Raw genomic sequence first — 19,722 nt, forward strand, 5'->3', positions numbered from 1 at the left:
ATTAAGAGTGCCATCTCCTCCCTGACAATGTCAGGCTTCACTAGTTTCCTCACAAATCAAGAATGTTTCTTTTTCTTTGCATTTGTGTATGCAGTAACAACATGACATTTTAGCTCAGTATTCAAATATAATAATGCAGTAACCAAATATTAAGAGAAATGTGAAAAGGAAGGAAAACATAAATAGAATAAAACAAAATTTTCACGCAATCTCAACAGAAATGTATTTTACGTTGCCACAGCAAGATGTTCTTTACAGTGTCAACAAACAACAACAAAAATAAGCAACACTATAGGAACTTAAGCATTATGTAGAACAAAAATCAAAAGCAGCTCAACAAACGACAATACCAAAAGCACAGTGCAAGGCAAAGTATACAGTCAGGCTAATGAGAGAACACATTGTTACATCCATCTATTCAAGCAGCTTCACTTTTTTAATTTTGCAATTGTAGCTTGCTCATTTAATTATATTATGAAGATTTAATGTAACAATGTTTCAAGTTCTGTGTAGCCTTAAGAAGATCTTTGGCTTAACTTCTATGTGCAAGCAAGTGTTCCACTCTTTTCCTGATAGCACATATAACAGATTGGTTTTACAGTACAGTCTGATTCAACAGTACAATACAGGGTGAAGGCTTTCAAATTAAACAATCACACAGTGTAAATGATGTTTAACTCATGTCTTATAGCAGCATTAATGACAAATAATACTACAGAGGATGACTGGAAAATAAGAAAACAAGTTATATTTGCTTTAGTAGTTACATAACATCATTAATTTCACTAGTGACTAAAACAAATTTCGTTAGCTGAGGAGCTGAAAGCCATGCAGGAGGCCTGCAACCGTAATGTAAATTCTGAGCAATTCTTGTATCACTGCTGTAATGAGACACTTAAATCAACAGATTATATTTGTTAAAAATCGGACCCATCTCAGATGCAGCCCATCCTCAGATCTTCCTTCAAGATGCCTCAATAGGTAAAATAGCATCGCATAAGTACATTCTCCATGGCCCTGTTACCAGGAAGCCCTCATAATAAAAAGTTAAGTCAGTGTAAGACAAACACTATAAAATTTATAAGCAATGCTACACAAAGTATTTGCAAAATTACAGTGCCCGGCAAGCACTGTAGTAAGTTGCTTTTTAGCGGAAGTTGTGAACAGAAGACCTTTCTGGAACACAACATGTGGAAATGAATAGATATTTGGGGCACTCACATGAACAGGGTGTGGAAATAAGAGTTACAGCTACAAATGGGACAAATTACATTAGGGCTGAAATTTGAAACACTGCCAAGTGTATGAATTAACACGTTGAAAGATTTTCAAACAACGTAGCTATTGGTGTAAATGTATTTTAGGCAACTAATATGGTAGTGTATTCCTGTTACAGCATGAACAGAAGAAAAATAACAACCACATTACTAGCCTTCCAGCAGTCTAGGCTGCATGAAGTGAACAATGTGTATAACACAAAATCACAAAAGTTTTTGTTCACATGAATAACTCCGTATTTAAAGTTGTTTAGCTTATAATGCTATAATGAACGAAAAACCAACTAACACCCAAGGTGAAAATGAATGGGAGACTAAAATTTTCTTGTCATTTCACAGTTTACTCTACATTATAATCACAGCAAAACCAGAACTTACAGCAACTGTGTCAAGCCATTTGGATTTCAAATACTTATATAATAAATACTGTCAAGACTGGTTATAACCGTGCCAAAGGGGAGCAATTGCTTTTGGTCATTATAGCCAAGAGTAACACAAACAGTTTTTTGCTTTTCTTATACAAATGTTGTATCTATAAATTTTGGCTTGCCATACAATTAGCACTTCAAAAAGTAGCAGATACACAGTATTTACAACACAGTATTTGCAGAGGAGGACTAAAGAGGAATTTCTCTTATCTTTATGTAATATGCACAGCAATGATATGCCAGTGAAATGCAAAAATCTTTACTAAGTTAAAGAGGCAGCAACAATGTAAATTGTTCAATAATGTCTACCACTGTCTTGGATAATGAATGAGACAAAGTGTTGGGCAAGTTTAAAACTTACTGTAAGTGCTCATGAATGACAACCTTGTTCCAATAATCATATTACAAAAACTAATACAAAGTGGCAAAACGAAAAGACAGTACTCTATAAGATAATTACATGAAGGCCTACACTTTCTCCTATTTTTCTCTTTAAAATGTTGGACAAATGTACTGTACTGTACCTAACACATTGAAGATATCTAACAAACGTAAACAAAACATCATTAATGAATACGCTATTATTCCACTTCTGTCGTTTGAAAAAATATGAGGGTAATCCCAAAAGTAACGTCTCTTATTTTTTTATAAGTACAGAACTCTATTTGTGTGGCATTTGGTCACACTGATATGAAGAGTGCTTCACGCGATGTATGTAAACATGCGCACGCCGCACTGAGGCAGTCAGTCTTGGCTTGGCAGCCGTCGAGAATGGAGCTTCCAAGTGCGAATTGCATGCAGTTATTTGGTTTTTGACCGCAAAGGGCACTGCACAGATTGAAATCCATCACCAATTGACGGAAGTGTATGGTGAGTCGTGCGTGGATGTCAAAAACGTTCGTAAGTGGTGTAGAGAGTTTGCAGCTAGTCGGACCGAAATTCATGACGAAAAAGGAGCGGGAAACTGTCAATTTCTGAGGACACAGTGTTGAAGGTTGAGCAAAGCATGCGTGAAGATCAGCGGGTCACCCTGGATCATCTCTGCACGTTGGTTCCTGAGGTTTCCCGAAGCACCGCCCACAGACTTTTAACATAAACATTGAACTACCAGAAGGTGTGTACAAGGTGGGTGCCACGCATGCTGACTGAGGACTACATGCGGCAACCAGTTTATGCTTCCTGCGCATTTCTTCACCGCCTTGCAGCCGAACAGGACAACTTTCTGGACTCAATTGTCACAGGTGACAAAACCTGGGCATACAGCTTTACATTTGGCCAGAAAGAGATTCAGCTCCGACAACGAGGTGAAAGAAGAGGTTCATAACTTCCTGAACAGCATGGCGGCAAGCTGGTGTGACATGGGCATACAAAAACTGCCACAGCGTCTACAAAAATGTGACAGAAATGGTGATTATGTCGAAAAATAGCTAAATGTTCAAGCTGTAAACTGATGTAAACCAGTGTAGAAATGAACAGGTCTATGTACTTATAAAAAAAATAGGAGACCTTACTTTTGGTATTACCCTCATATTATATATTGTAATTTAGTTTTCTAGAATAACAGAGAGGCCTGTATTGTTTAGTTTTTTAATTAAGTGCTTTAAGTTTAAATGCGTGTCAGTCATTGTGATATCCAGATAAAGGATCACTGCATTTGTCAAGGTATAACGTGAGTCAAATGAAGGCAAGACACATGGGAAAAAAAAAAAAAGGAAGTGAATGGTTAATTATTTTGAAAGTGATCACCAAAAATGTTAATACATTTATTCCATTGTGAGAGGAAACTGTCAATGCCCTCATGGAAAAAAATTTGCAGTTGCTTACAGTACCACAATTTTACACACACATTCAATTTTTAATCCAAAGCAAATTGACGGTCACTAAAGTCATTCTTCGGGGCTCTAAAAATACGGAAATCGCATGCGAGAGATTGGACTACACGGAGATCACGGAAGGGCTCCCCCGCAAAACTTCTGCAGCCTAGTCTAAATAACCTGCCAACAAAATGCCAGCCCACATGTTGCCAAGGCTGCTTCGTACGCTGCACAAGTTTATACAGAGGAGGCCTTACGAATCACCCATACGATTCCAATCCTCTCTCCATGCAATTTCCATATCGTTGGAGCTCTGAAGAAAGACATTCGTAGCCATCTATTTGCTTTGGAAGGAGGAGAGGCGTGCAATGATCATTCCTTAGGCAACTGCAAACCTTTTCTGTCAAGACACTGACCATCTCGTCTTTCAGTCAGATAAATGTATTAATGGTAATGGGGATTACTTTTGAAATAACACACAGTTTACTCACTTTTTTTTCTCCATCTGTCACATCTTCATTTGACCATCTCTTACCTGTTAACACCTCCTGCCTACAGAACTGAAAACCACTATAAAGGGCTATAAGTATTCAGTCGGCTGCATCGGTTCCGCGAGACCAGTTCACTGTCAGCTGCAGATCGTACTGGCAAAGTCGATGCTGTCTAACTCACTGCATGTTAGCTGAATCAGATCATGTTACGTGTGCTGTACTGCTGCCAAGTCACAATGGAGGCATTAAAGATTGAAGAACTTATGAAGGAGAAACACTACTTTTGTTGTCTGTTAATCCAGAGTCTGAACTTCGTGAACAAAATTTCTTCTGAAGCACTGAGTCTTAACAACAATGAACATTTCAGACCATTACATAAACCACGTGAGCCCGATTCATTAGCTTGTGCACAGTTGTTTTAGAGCTTCGAGTAAATGTCAACACTAAAGACTCCTGTAATACACAACCTAAATGTGCCACCATTAGCTGATGGTCAGTGGAAACGTTTACTTTATTACTGAGGAGCGAGGCAGACTTGAGAGTGAAAAAATGCATATTAGCTCTCGTGACTGCTGCTTATGAGGGGTTTCATGAGGTCATTAAAAATTGGGTACGCCTAAACTACACATTATAAATGAGAGACAGCTGCCATGAGCCCGGCACTGATGATGAGGACCACATTGAGAGGAGTACAGATGACAACATCACGAGTGACGACATTGAACAACTGGCAAGGCATCTGGGTAAACATGATGGTGATGACCCAAGCCTTGATCAATGCCTTCTACGTGGAATAAATGTGCAAAAAGATGGCACAGTGTGCAAATATTTGTCATATAATGTACACAGTAGTTACCAGGCAAGTGAAATCTACTCAACTGCTATTTGTATCTGATGAAGTAGGTCACTGAATACCAACGTGAGGCACTTGCGCAAAATGTCAGAGTGGTGCTGCCTCACATACATACTCTACCACAAGGCAGAGATAGCAGAAACTTTGCCTTTGCTGCAATTGTTCCTTAATTTTGGGTCAGGCCTCTGCTTAGGAAATGAACAAAATTTATCAGTCATCACATTTCATTTGGCACTGCATACCAGTACAGTATCTTGGCCATATTAGGAGCTGGCCAACATGCACCAGAAGGTTGTCACAACCCAAGGCAGAGAAGAGAGACCTACATCTGTTCGCAAATACTACAGAAACATCTTGGTATTTAGAACTGGTGGTGCAGAGAAGGGTGGTCTACAAACAGCCAGTTTAATACCTATTAAATAAAGTTACCGAGTGAAAGTCTACAGGACAATGCATGGTATTGGGTAATGAACAAGTACTGAGGGTCTTCGCAAAATGTAGAAAGGAGAACTCTGGAACACTTAAGTTTACACACTCACAATTATGTCACCTATTTTCAATATGATGAGAAACAATTCCAAACCAATTCATGGTCAGTGCTAAAAATAAGACTCAATAAACAATGCACAATCTATTACTAACACAAGTCGCCTGGGGGTGGGGGGTGGGGGGGTGGGGGGGGGGAGTGGAAGGGGAGGGAAGAGTTTACACATTGTCCTGAAAAGCATAATTTTATTTATTTATTTATTTTTAAAGGTAGCACTGTAACTTCTCTAAAATCTGATGGGTCGTCATTAGCAAACGCTCCAAATAGCCCCTGCCACACCTCAAGTGCGTACAGTGTCTTTTTCTTTTTGGTGTACACAACTGATGATCTAAGCTATTTGGTTCAACACCAGAACTGGATTTCAAGCAATATGTAACCATGACAAAATGGCAGCACGAGCATCTATTGTAATATCATGTCTTACATTATGGTACATTTATCTTCAGGTCAGTCAGTCGAGATACACCCAAAATGAATCTACTAAAATTTATCAGATTTGTGTTCTTATTTTCCAATTCACCTTTTGTATCAAAATAAAAAATCTAACATCCAAAGTATAAAAAGGATATAATGTATTAGCTTTTGCTGCTGGCAACTTTATAATACACATCTATGAAAGGTGATTAATACTCATTCACTTAATAAAGTTTGAAACTAAACAACAAAATACTTACAGTAGACAGAAATCACTCATAGGGACAAACAGGTTGATTAAAATCATTGTATTAGAGGGAAACAAAAAAGAAAAATCAAAATTGAATGTGAAAAGTTAATCAAAAGCAGTTACGTTTCACATAAGAAGTTTTGTGCAAAGTATTAGTGAACATGTGCTTATCTACTACTCAATGGATTGTCTGTACTGTGTGTTATATCTTCTGTTGTATATTACCAATGATTCTCCCATTTGCATACAAGTGACAGTTATGTAATTCCAGGTACCTATCAATATGATAGGTCTGTGTAACAAGCTGATTAAACATATACATTCAATTATGTATGAATACTATTTAAGTCACTAAAAATTTACATTCTCTGCCACACAAAGTGCCACATAATTAACAGTATTTCTGTGATTTCCCTTAGCAGGAATAACTTAGGTAACCCATATTTTCTCCCATCATATGTATACTATGAAAAACAAAACAAAAATATTTGGACATGGTATCTTATCCTTTCCTTCATTTTTGTTGGTATTTTCCTATTTACCAGTTTCACTACACCTTAATCATCTCACGTGTCAACTACATGTTTTTTTTACTACACAAATGAAAGCCTGTAGAATTCACTTTAAGTCACCAAATGATGAGTGGAGCAGCTTCCATGAAAACTATTCCTAGATGGGAAAGAAAGCTGCAGCGAGAACCTCCTGTTTGTGCAGACCCACACACGTGCGTACTTCCTAATGGAATGTATGCCTACCATGAACTTTAAATATTTCTAGTCAAGTCATATTATAAGGCGATTGCCATAAATGTCAATTACACTAAGGAAGAGAACTTCACTCTTCAATTATTTTAGAATATTCAGAGCTACGTCATCACCTGTATGGAAATTCAACCCTCAGCATGGCCGCTGTTAAGTCATTCAGTTACAGACTACTCCACATCACACACATACCTTTTTCCTAGAAAAGTTTCAGTCAGATTTGAACTGCAATAAAACAGAGCACCCCTCAACTACAACTCCCTCCTAGCTGATAGGCAGATGTTGAATCCAAAATAAACTTGGCCACTGCCTGACTAATGACAAAAGCCACTTTCTCAATAACATGGCTTCACACCTTCATTTCCTCATTACATTTTAAAACAAAGTGAAAATTTGTGTGTTTACTTAAAAGTACTTCACACCTAGTCTGCCTCTTAATTACTATGATACAATTCAATGATGTTTCGATCCCTCTGTCAAACACAATCATTTTGAGTACGTCATTGACACCTATTAACAGTCATTTCTTAGACGGGGCACTTTATTTTGAGAATTTACGCACTGATTTCTCACAAAGCCTCACCCTGGCCTCACCTTGGCCTCTACTCTTACATTCTTATGTACAGAAATACTATTCTGCAGGCTGTCCACTTGTCTCCTAAATCTGACTACAGTTTTACTGGAGTGTCTTCTTCAGACATTATTCATTCCTGACGTATGTGACCTGTGAGGTCATACCCACATGATACATTTTAGTTACCTGTCCAAAACAGAGCAAATCAACCCTCTCACAATCGTCAAACCCCACACACGAATAAAAATGGTCACAGCAATTTTAGTATCTAAATTCTCACTGCACACCAGGCACATCAAGTTATTAGTGTCAAATAGGTAGGAGTGTCCTTTAAATTCTATGAATTACTTGTATCAAGATGCATACATAAACACACACCTCACAAATGCAGAAACAACACCTGGCTTGGCTTTATCATGAAGTCCAATACCAGCCACCCATCCACTTACCATCAATGGCCCCAAACTCACGCTCGTGGGCACGAGTCAACACTTGTTTGTACAAAATCTCAGCTTCCTTGTATTTGCCTTGTTTCAGGTAACATGATGCCAGATTATTCTTTGTCTTAGCAACATTTGGGTCATCAGGACCCAACTTGGCTTCGTATATCTCCAGAGCTCTCTGGTAATACCGTTCAACCTCTTCATACTTGCCCTGTGAGGTAAAAAAAGTTTTGTTGAAATAAGATGAAAGTATAGTGTTTGCATTATGCAGTATTACAGTTAACAATGCATTAAAATTATTTTGATTATGAATGATATCTTATGGTGTTTAGACATGAGCTGACTTAACATATATTTGCTTCCTTCATCTACATCTACATCGATACTCCACAAGCCACTGTATGCTGCACGGCAGAGGGTACCCTGTACCATTGCTAGTTCTAGTTATTTCCTTTCCTGTTCCACTCACAAATAGTATGAGGGAAAAATAACTGTCTATGCCTCCATACGAGCGCTAATTTCTCATATCTTTGTCGTCCTTATGTGCAATGTATGTTGGTGGCAGTAGGATCATTGAGCAGTCTGCTTCAGATGGCAGTTCTTTCAATTTTCTCAGTTGTGTTCCTCGAAAAGAATGTCATCTTTCCTCTTGTAGCTCTCATTTGAGTTCCCGAAGCAACTCCATAAGACTTATTTGTTGTTCGAACCTACCGGTAACAATTTAACAATCTTTCATATAGTCAACTTACAGGTAGTTTGGAGCCAGCACGTTACTAGAAGAGAAGCAACATATATATAGCTGACAATACTAAATTAAAATGCAGAAAATTAATAGCTCTTGAACCCTTAAGACAAATGTGTCAATAGAGGAAAGTTATGGTGTTCTACAAACTATCTTAGAAGAATTAAGGTGAACAGGGAAGCGTATGCTACATTCATCAACCTACAGCAAGATTTCAACAGAATAGACCAGAAGATTTGTTTGGATAATATAATATTATTGGAATAAACTTAAGGGTGATAATTGGAATACAGATAAAAGACTGACCCTCAGTCTGTACAAAATAAGAAACCAAAGATATCACTGGCACTAAGAATGTGTCCAACATGGCTGTCCACTCCCTCCACTATTTATAGCAGTGCAATACAAATCATGGGAAGTGACATCAAAGGGATCATAATTAATGGCAAACAAATATACACAGTATTCTATTTGAGTATCTATTTGCTACTGATATAATAGTCTTAAATTTTGTAAAGAACACGAACTGTACGTCAAAAATAATGTGATGCCTTTGACAACACCACACAAAGACACAACAGGAACTAAAATAATGGTGATAGATAAAACAACAACCAAGTTAAGCAGAACCATTAAGACAGAAAATACAATACTAATGCATGTAATGAATCTTTGTACTTGGAAGGTATTGCAATGACTAGAAAAGCCCTACGAAATAAGAGTAATTTATTAACAATCACGCATCTTAATACAATGCAAGAAAGAAATTCATCAAGATATTTGGAGCATTTTAAGCTAGATGTGTAAGGGCAGACTCTTGAGGACCAGAAAAAAGAATTAGGTGGTCTAAGTATGCGGGTATTGGGATAAGCCACAAAAACCATCTTGGACAAAGAAAATCTATTTAACAAATATTGAAAAAAATTAAACAGAAAAGGACATTAATTAACACATCACAGAAAAAACTAAATTAGCTGGACACTTAATTTGACATAACACCTTTATAAAAAAGCCTACAACGGAAAAATACTAATAAAAACATCTGGAGACAGAGACCCAGAACAACCAAATAACATGTGTTAATAGTGAAAGGAACTGCAGAATTGCAGCAACCACAACCAAATGGCAAAGATGGCAAGAGACACAAGTATGGTTACATCTACAAAGGTGTTGCCTTAAATGTCTAGTGACAATGTTTCAGAAGGAGAAAGATAGTAGATGGGAAACAAACGGTATAAACCCAGTCACCTTTTAAAGATACAGAGTACTTATAAATGGTAGAAAAATCTATTTATGACTTTATTAAATTATATAGTCTTTCCCGATTACACTGATATATACATTACAGGGTTTCAAATGAAAAATGACCTATATACGCCAAATTTTGAAATTACAGTCATGTATGCCGCCATGCCCCTTTATTTCTGTTACAGAAACCAGTATTATTTCGAAAATAACTGCGAACTTTCTGTTTCCAGCGATTATATGTCTGATACATCGTGTACGTTTGTAACAGTGCAGGTTTCTAGTGTCTGTAAATGGTTATCTTTGCTAGTATTTACTTTTGTTTCACTGAAGCAGTTTGTTCACATGTTACTAAATGTTTGTTGCCCAAGTGCTACATATATGTGTGGAAGTACATATCCTTCAGTGTGCAATAGATATGAAGTATGCCACATGTCAAGAAATTCAACAAAAGGAAACTCTGTGGTAATCAGTTCACAAAAAAAGCTAGCCACACTGTTGAAAGTAACCTATGTATCAGTTCTTCAGGGAAGAAACTCCCACATGGCACACCTCCTGGTGATTCTAATTTGTGTGTTAACAATGATGCTGTTTGTAGTGGATTTGTTGTTGTTGACGTGGGCATCTTATCTTCTCTGATAAAGGATGTGGCAAAATGTAAACAACGTGATGGTGTAGGTTGCCTGAAAATAACTGAACATCAAAGTAGCAGGAAGGGTTTAGCAGCAAAATTAGTTGTACTGTGTAGATCCTGCAACAAATCTACCTCGAAAATGACTTCGAACATTGTGCATAATTCGTATGATGTGAATTTGAAGTTAGTTTATGCAATGCATGCAACACGAAAAGGAAAAAAGGCTGCTAAAATGTTGTGTGGTTTGATGGACCTTCCTCCTCACTACATCACGTTTGCATAAGAAATTCTCTTTGGTTTACTGGAAAGTTACAAGCTTCTTATTGATAATTAAGATTGCTGGATTTATTATCCTCTATGCTACCAAACTTAACAGTTTCTCGATACCTAGGGATATTAGTACTGCATGTGTCCAGCCTTCATCTTTATGGCAACTTTAACTCTGCCTGGGACACACTGAGGTCTGCAAGTATGACAGCAAATTCTTCCTCAAGAGCTGGAACCAAAGAAAGTAGCGATGTCAGATACTAGGATCTGGAGCAAAGTAGATGTTCCAGTCCTCCTTACCTCACTGTTCACACTAAACACCGCTGCAGGTAACATTCTCCTCAAATTCACCACACCCAAACCATTCCATTGGATTGGTTTGGGGCACAGTGTTAATAAAATTATTTCCAGTCATCCACTGTCCAGTGACTTCTCTATACCACTTAGAGCAATGCTTAGCATTGCCTACAGAAACATATGGCTATGAAGAATTGCTCAACCATTGTACCCTTCTTTTAAACTCAGTCACTGTGCCAGCTGGACTGCTCGAAGCACTTCCAAACTCATGCGCTATTCTTTCTGCCAATTTCATGTGCTTTTTTGCCGGCAGCTCGCAATGCTCAGTGGTCCGTGCCAGACAGTACACGGGCATTGCCTGGTCTCTGTTTAGCAGAGATTGCTCCTTCCTGTTTTTGCTTCAGAATCACATCACCTACAGCCAACCTGGGCAGCTTTAGAGGGGTAACATACTATTAACTCTGGCTCCAGCACACAATTTTAATCTGCCGTGAAATTCCAGGACGGCACACAGTCCAAAGCGGAATGAAAGATTCATGTTTGAGTGAATGCACAATTCTGGTCCACTCTTGATAACTGTATTATTAGCCATCTTTACTAATGAAAGTGCAAGAAGCCATACAGAAGTAGTGGAAGAAAATTTTAGCAGCCTCCGACTGTTTACGAAACTGCTTACAAATCCTTGCCATCAACACAACTGGAATTATGCAAAGGAAACTAAACTAATTTGATGCAACTGAAATAAAGTTGCTCCAATGGACAAGGGACCTAATCAGACTACTGTGCAGTCAAGCATTAGTCTGTAAGATGGAAACATGCCAAACACTGAACTTTTCTTTGTATTTACATATGTTACATGAAAAATTAAATTTTTTTAAAAATTAAAACCTATAGTTAGAGAGGATTTACATAGTAAGTATTTAGTATGGAGACCCTCACATACCATTTATGTTAACTGATTGGACAGACAACTGAAATTAGTTTACCCACCTGATTCTGACACAGCAGAGCTAGATTGTTGAGCTGCTTAGCCACATCTGGATGCTCGCGGCCAAGTACTTTCTCTCTGATCTCGAGGGCTCTTTTGCACAGGGGTTCAGCTTCTCGGTACTTACCCCTCTTGCCGTAAAGAACAGCTAAATTATTCAATGTTGCTGCAACCTGCATAAAGAGAACAATTCATTACAAGAAGTGACATAACTTAACACATTTATAATTATTTAGAAAACAACAAGTACACATGGAATCAAAAACCACTTTCTCGCATTTTGCTGGATATGCAAATGAAATTACAGAATTTGTATATAAGCATTCATTACAAAGAAAATTATAAGTTGGTAAGTTCACTTTTGACTCCTTGCTTGCATTTTGAGAAAAACTTATGGACACAGTTGTCCTCCAGCGTGTTATGAAATGACATTCTTATTTACAGAGCAGCTAAAAGATGCCCAAATATAAGTACACCTTTTCTAAATGATTAAGTAAAATTCCAAAACATGGTCATTAATTTTTATGTCCATGAATTAAAAGGTTTATTTGTTATGTTTCAGGATTCCAGAATGCACTGTAATGGTCCACCACCTTTGGGAAGGGTTCTTGCTGTGCCATGAAACAATTAGCAGAAGACATCAACAGACCCAAGCAGAACAGCAGTTTGTAAGAATAACATTGATTTCTACTTGGCTGCCTACAGTTGGTTTGTAGGTGTAACCATCATTTACATTAAGGGTCAAGTCCACTGCTCAATATAAAATTTCTTAATGAAAAATCTTTGATGGAATGTAACAATTAGTTTCAAAGTGTGTTATGGGAGCAAGGAATTTGGGACTGCATAGCAGGAGATTTTTGCAGATGGAGATGTTAAATTTCTCAATGAAACAATGATATATTGAAAGTGTTATCAGATTACACCATATAAAATAACTGAAATATATATCAGAGAAAAGTTTTGTTCTCAGTAAACTGAAGTAATTGCAAGGTGCTGGTGAGGTTATGTCTTCCTGGCAAGCAGATTCAGTGGAGTAGTAACTAGTTGGCATGATAGTTCTTAGTCTTTTTTTTTAATTTGGTATTTACAACTTCTTGAATATTAGGTGAATAATTTAAACAGTCATGAAGCAGTATTTTCAGTCACTGTCTGCAGACAGACAACAAAAAATTTATGCAAGTTAGTTAAATTGTTTGCCAACAGGTTTCTTGCAGTTCAGTTCTATAGCAATATTCCACCACAAGGTTTCACAGCACAGATCAAATTCAGAGAACATATCATACAAGGAATAAATATCTTTAGAGTTCCTCAAGCTGACAATCTATTTAAAATTCATGACTGTAAATGCAAGTGAGAAAATTTTACACAAGAACCTTTCCATTTTATATAACAATAAAGAAACCAAAAATATCTTACTGCTGGATGGTTCTCTCCCAGTGTCATCTCTCTGATGTTAAGGGCATCGTTCAACAAGTTTGCTGCTTCCTTGTACTTGTTCTGGTCCCTAAAACAAATATAAATGAATTAACTGGCAAAAAAATTATGAGAGAGACAATGATGATGAAACAGTTGTGAACTTCAAAGATGACCAAATATGTAGGAAATAAAATTATCTGCATCTGCATCATGGAATGAATACAATTAAGAAGTTACATAAAAAATAACTCATACTAGTAGCAAAACACTTGGCAGAAAATTATTTGTATATAAGCACATTGGACAAAAAACTAGTCACCTAGGCAACATAACACCAATACCGTGTAACACTGCCTCGAAACTTGGTAACGGCCTTATTGTGGCGAAGAAAAAATGGTCCAAGTTTCTTGTGATGTAGCAAACCCTGCTCAAGCCTCTCACTGATGGTTAGATACCATAAAAACTAACTGACCGAACAGTACTCACAAGGGAAACTCCCCATTGTGGTAAGAGGGCTCAGTAAACAGCCCATCAAAAACTGAACACAGATCAAGCACGAAAATAGGAAGAAGGTGTATTGGGCTGTGAAAAAAGGCAAAATACAAACAGTGAACAGTCCAAGAAGAAGAAGTGGAATATAGAGCAACTGGGCAGAGGAATGGCGTCGTCATTAAGTGGTTAAGGTGTTGGACTATCAAGCGCGCAAGCTGTGTCCAAACCTTCCTTGTTACTTTTTTTTCCACTGTTTGCTTTATTCAAATTTGTGTGTCTCAGTGTAACATCCATTTGCAACAGCAAGATATAAGATATGATCTATAATGACAGTTGATTCTGCACAACTTCTCTATTAGCAGCCAAAAGGAAGTTGATTTCGAACAGGAACTTGAACGGAAACTGCAAACGTTTCATGATGAGGCGACAACTCAACCGAATCCTCCACCGGAAAACACGTCTGGTGTGTCGTACACGGCATTAGTGACAGTATATGTACCATATAACAGGAACCTCTTATCAATGCATACAATTTTTATGGGCTGGTAAGTGAGTGAGCGAGGATGTCTCCTTGCCTACTATAGGTGTCTGTTCAAATGTGAATGCGATCCTTTCCAAGGAAGCTGCAACAAATGAACACAACAGTTTCAGAATCACAGTTTCTCTCTGCTCTGTCAAAACATAGGTTTTCAATGTTTTTGAAGTTTCATTTCATTTTGGAAGTATCAACTCAAATTCCTTTGTTGTAACATGGTTGTTTGTTTTGATTTCTGTGAGATGTCTATGTGGTATCTCGCCTGCTCTCACTATTCATCACATTTACTGGCAATGTGAATTTATTCTTACCACATAACTCATATTCTATAACCAATATATGGTATGACAACCGCCCCAAGACTACCGAAAGAGAAACGTTTCAATGGTCAGTTCATAACCTGTCTTTTTTTTTTTTTTTTTTTTTTTTTAACAGCATGGCCACTTACCCAGAACACTGTTGCTGTTACAGCCTCCTCTTTATTGCCCTTCTTTTCCTTTGAGTGTTCACTGCTTCTATTTTGCTTTTTTTTGTTGTTCAGTACACCTACTTCCTGTTTTCATGCTTGATCTTTGTTCAGTTTTTTACGAGCTATCCATTCGGCCATCTTACACTAAATCTAGAGGGAGGGGGAGTTTTCCATGTCAGAAGGCCCAACGATTCAGACACCCAACCATATGTCATCCTCAACCGATACACATCACTGGATGTGTATATGGAGGGGCACATGGTCAGCACACTGTTCTCCCAGTGATTGTCAGATTTCATGACCGGAGCCACTAGTTCTCAATCGACTAGCCCCTCACTTGGCCTCACAAGAGTTGAATGCACCCTCGCTTGCCAACAGCACTCGGCAGACGCAGGTGGTTTCCCATTCGAGTGCTAGTTGAGACCAACAATGCTTAACTTTGGTGATCTAACAGGAACTGGTGTTACCACTGCAACACTATGATCCCATGAGGCAACTAAATTGTGGAGATGCGATTGCTACATTTCACCCACTATGCCAAACAGTCAACACCGACAGATGCCTCATTGAGACATCTGTGTACTCTGTGACTTACATCCATTGGAAAGGGGGCAAAACTGCAATTCCAAACATCCCATTTGATGGCTCCAATTATCTACTGTCCAGATTCTGTGTTCAGCCCACTGAAGACGTGCAGCTGTATGTGCTGCTGAGGGCAATGACCTTTTGTGAGGTGCCCAAATAAAAATGCTGAGCTGCCACGTAGTACAGTGTCCACATGAAACTTTACGTTCCCCTAGAATGGACTCGGCAAGTCAGTCCGAAAGTAGGGGGAAGGCAACAGAATACCACCTCAGGCAGGAAATGTCTACTACGATGTTCAAACTGAACTTTAAACTGATGACACCTTTACCATAAGTCTTCAAATAGTGGAAGTGGATAACTGCCCAGAGAAATGCATTTCCATCAGCAACTACCAATCTTCATTGGTAGTATTTAACCACAAGAAATGCCACAGCATCTCTGTTGAACTTCACTATTTTTAATTTCGGTCTTTTATTGGAAAGAACTTGTGACAGCAATATTTATAATTATAATGGGCGATTACTGGATAATGCTACAAACTTTCACGAACGATTGAGAAGGGTAAATGTACTAAGTTGAGGTAAGGGACCCCGGTTCGGACTCAACCAAGTCTGAAGTTATACACGAAAATCGTTCAGATACTTCCGCCAGTGGAATACATGTACCAGTAGTGTTGTTGCTACGATTGCAAGGTAGGTAACTTTCAGAGGTGGCAGTATGGAACAAAACAATAAAGAGAGACCAGCAAACATGGACACTAAAATGCATACCTTAAGAGCTATGGGACCTGTTCAGTAGAATAGATGTATTTCACTGGATTTAAGTTCACCAACTGCTCATACCTCGTACAATATGCTCTTTAGAGCTTATATTTACTAGACACTTTTCCTTGTTTCGGACCATACTACCATCTGCAAACGTCTCCTACCTTACAACCTTGGCACCGACAGCACTTGGAATCCACTGCAAGATATCACAACAATTTTCGCTAATAATTTTAGACTTCCATCGTTTACGGCCTGTCATCCCTTACCTCAAACTGATACACTCACCCTTCTCCATCATTCCTGGAAGTTTGAAGTCATCACCACAGAATCACCTTGTACGTATCTATTAAGCCTTAATTATATGAAATACTGAAGTGCATATGATCTCTGATCCTTCTCACAGTTATCAGTTCATGAAGCAAGGACAAGGTACAGGCAGAACTGCTCCCTACTCTCACCTCCATAATCACTCTACAATAATTGCACACACTATACAGGAAGCATTGCTACATTGGCAAGTCTTTTCGTTGCTCGACAAACCCCATGGTAGACTCGGTAATTACCAACTTGGTCGTGTGACTAGGTACAGGCATGTTATAGTTCTAAGTAGTGTACGTTACCGTGTAGTGCTAGGTCAAAGTGAATGCTGAAAATAACTTCGCAGGCAGCCACCTCGTCTTTCTGTTAATGTCATTAAATATACTGGCAATGTGAAAAAGGAGTGATAATGATGAAAAGAAAGACGAGGAAACAGGCAAACAATAACAGGTGAGTAAGCTACCTGTGTGCAAATTACGCCAAGGGTGACTCGATACCTAGAGGAGTTGCATTCGAGTAACAGTCTCAAAGAACAAAAAACAATATTGAGAATATGGATAAATGTATTATTATGCTCTAAATTTCTGTCACATTGTGAACAACACAATGAAATTATGAAATCTTCACAGCTCTTACCTCAGAGCTGGAGTTCACAGATAGTGAGGAAACAGAGAGAAACTTATCCATGTGCCAAAATAAACAAATAGTGTGATAATGAGACTGTATAGTTTAAGGAAAAAAAAATTATATTAAATCTTCACATGAAAATTAAGCATCAAAATGAAAGTGTTGAGTAATTTATTCTGACAAAACACGGATTTATACACATTACATTGAAACTGTGAGAGTATCGTCAAACAGAAGTGCCGGTTACTGTTTAATTGTTGTGCTACACATGGCACTGAAGTAGAGACACGCATAAATACTGTAATGTACTCTGTTATTGCCTCTCCTCCTTATTTCTGAGGTGTAAAAAAAAAAAAAAAAAAGGAAAGAGAAATTACTGTGGTAACACATCAGCAACGTCTTAAATTTTAGGAAAGTGATCCACCTGTGCAACCTATTCTTGAGTACTGCTGGAGTGTTTGGGATTCAACCAGGTTGGGTTAAAGAAGACTGTGGAGTGATTCAGAGATGCAATGCTGCATTTATTACAAGTAGGTTTGATCAACACACAAGTATTACAGAAATGCTTTGGGAATGCAAAAGGGTGTCCCGGAGGGAAGGCAACATTCTTTTTGAGTAACATTAATGAGAAAATTTAGAAAACTGGCATCTGAAGCTGACTGCAGAACGATTCTAGTGGCACCAATGTCATTTAACATTAGGACCACAAAGATAAGGGACAACTGAATTTGCAGTCTGGCTGTTACATGTACAGCCACCAAGCACACCAGCATGTAAAGCATTTTTAAAAACTTGTCTTGTATGATTTTAGATGTAATAGCATCTGATAAACACTGTTTTCTTGCTACACCATATTTTTTTCGCTCTAATCATAAACTTTGGTTGCACAGTAGTACACACTCAAAATCAACAGCAGACGTTTTCAACTCAGGACTTACCTGTAAACGAGTGCCAGGATATTGAGCATAGTGGCCACATCCGGGTGGTCATGGCCACTCGTCTTCTCCAAGTCTTCCAGAGCTTGCTTGCAGAGGGGCACGGCCACCTCATAGCGTCCTTGTGACGCGTACTGGATAACTAGGTTGTGTAGTGTCCTCAACCGTGCTGGTATCTCGTACCCCACAGCCATCTGGGTAGCCAAGGTTGGAGGTGTGGGTGACATGGCTGTGAAGCAAAACGACACCTTTGCTCACTCCGAGGTTCACAAAGATACATGCATGGAGAAGTTATTCAACAACCATGTAGAGACTCTTAGGAGTAGGCTGTCAGCAGACGTGGATTTCAATACATAAAACTGCAGTACTTGATATTTCATTTTCAAACCTTGAAAAGGATAACACTTTTGGTTCCATGAACTACAAGTATTTCAACAAACTCTCAAACTTTGTTGCTGTTTCAATATATCTCATCCAGTGCAACTGGTGAATATATATTATAATGTTACAATATTATGAGAAGGAAACTTGCTACTCACCATACAGTGAAGATGCTAAGTCGCAGATAGGTGCAAAAAAAAGACTCACAATTACAGCTTTTGGCCATAAAGCCTTAAAGCATTCGTCAACAACAACAACCCCCCCCCCCCCCCACACACACCCACACACACACACACACACACACACACACACACACACACACACACACACACACACACACACACACACTTGTAAAGGCCAATGTACCATTAGTTTCTGTCCACATTATTTTGTAAAGCATTCCTCACATATGCCGAAGTATGGGCATGGCAGATTTGCAGCTCTGCCTCAACCAATAATATAGAGCAATTTTTAAGGTCTCTATGGCAACATGCCAGTGTTATCACAACTCTGCACACAGCTACCACTTTTGCCGCACAGCTACCATTTTTGCCTGCAGAAATTAGTGCTTCGTAACAAAGCTGGCAAGAGCACTGAACTGTCAGCAATCATCTTACACAGTGTTAACAGTAGTACTCATTGAAAATGTTCTGTAACTGCATCACGACATACAAAAGTGAAGTACTGAAGAATGAAATAGCTCTTCAAAAAGCACTATGGTCCAACATTTTTATGTGAATGCTAGAGCATGAATAGCCAAGCATGTAAGAGTTATCTTGCTTTTCACCCAACAAAATGACGCCTGGTTTGGTTGCTATTTCAATTAATATATTAGACAGTAAGACAACATTTTGCACAAGGTCCTCGATCACAGAAAAAATGAAAACGAAAACAAAAGAGCAGGAACATTACAATCACCTCTACATCTTTTAATGAAAAAGTTTGTGGCAGCCTTACACAAATATGACAAATGTTTCAAACATTTTTTTGAGAAGTTCTCCCATCATACGTGACATTAAGACAGGGTGTATTTGTTGGATAAAATATTCAAAAAATGTGATAACCACTTTGGATCAAAAATGATTGAGTGAAAAGGAAGCTTGGATATGATTCAAGGAGGTTGTTAACAAGTCCCTAAGCAACAATAAGGACCCAAATTATATTTCTGATGG

At 38.3% G+C, this 19,722-nt stretch overlaps 1 protein-coding gene across 5 annotated transcripts in view; it reads right to left on the minus strand.

Annotated features, from left to right (window-relative positions):
- LOC126425087 (kinesin light chain) overlaps window positions 1-19,722 on the minus strand; it is a 431,165-nt gene that overhangs the window by 70,071 nt on the left and 341,372 nt on the right. For all 5 annotated transcript variants that reach the window (XM_050088000.1, XM_050088004.1, XM_050088002.1 and 2 more), the window contains 4 exons: window positions 18,173-18,398; window positions 13,442-13,529; window positions 12,028-12,198; window positions 7,859-8,063 (listed from right to left, as the gene is read on the minus strand). In XM_050088000.1, coding sequence (XP_049943957.1) covers window positions 7,859-8,063; window positions 12,028-12,198; window positions 13,442-13,529; window positions 18,173-18,398 — 690 coding nt within the window. The remainder of the gene's footprint in view (window positions 1-7,858; window positions 8,064-12,027; window positions 12,199-13,441; window positions 13,530-18,172; window positions 18,399-19,722) is intronic.

This window comes from Schistocerca serialis, chromosome 10 (assembly GCF_023864345.2).
Source record: "Schistocerca serialis cubense isolate TAMUIC-IGC-003099 chromosome 10, iqSchSeri2.2, whole genome shotgun sequence".
Classification (NCBI taxonomy): domain Eukaryota; kingdom Metazoa; phylum Arthropoda; class Insecta; order Orthoptera; family Acrididae; genus Schistocerca; species Schistocerca serialis.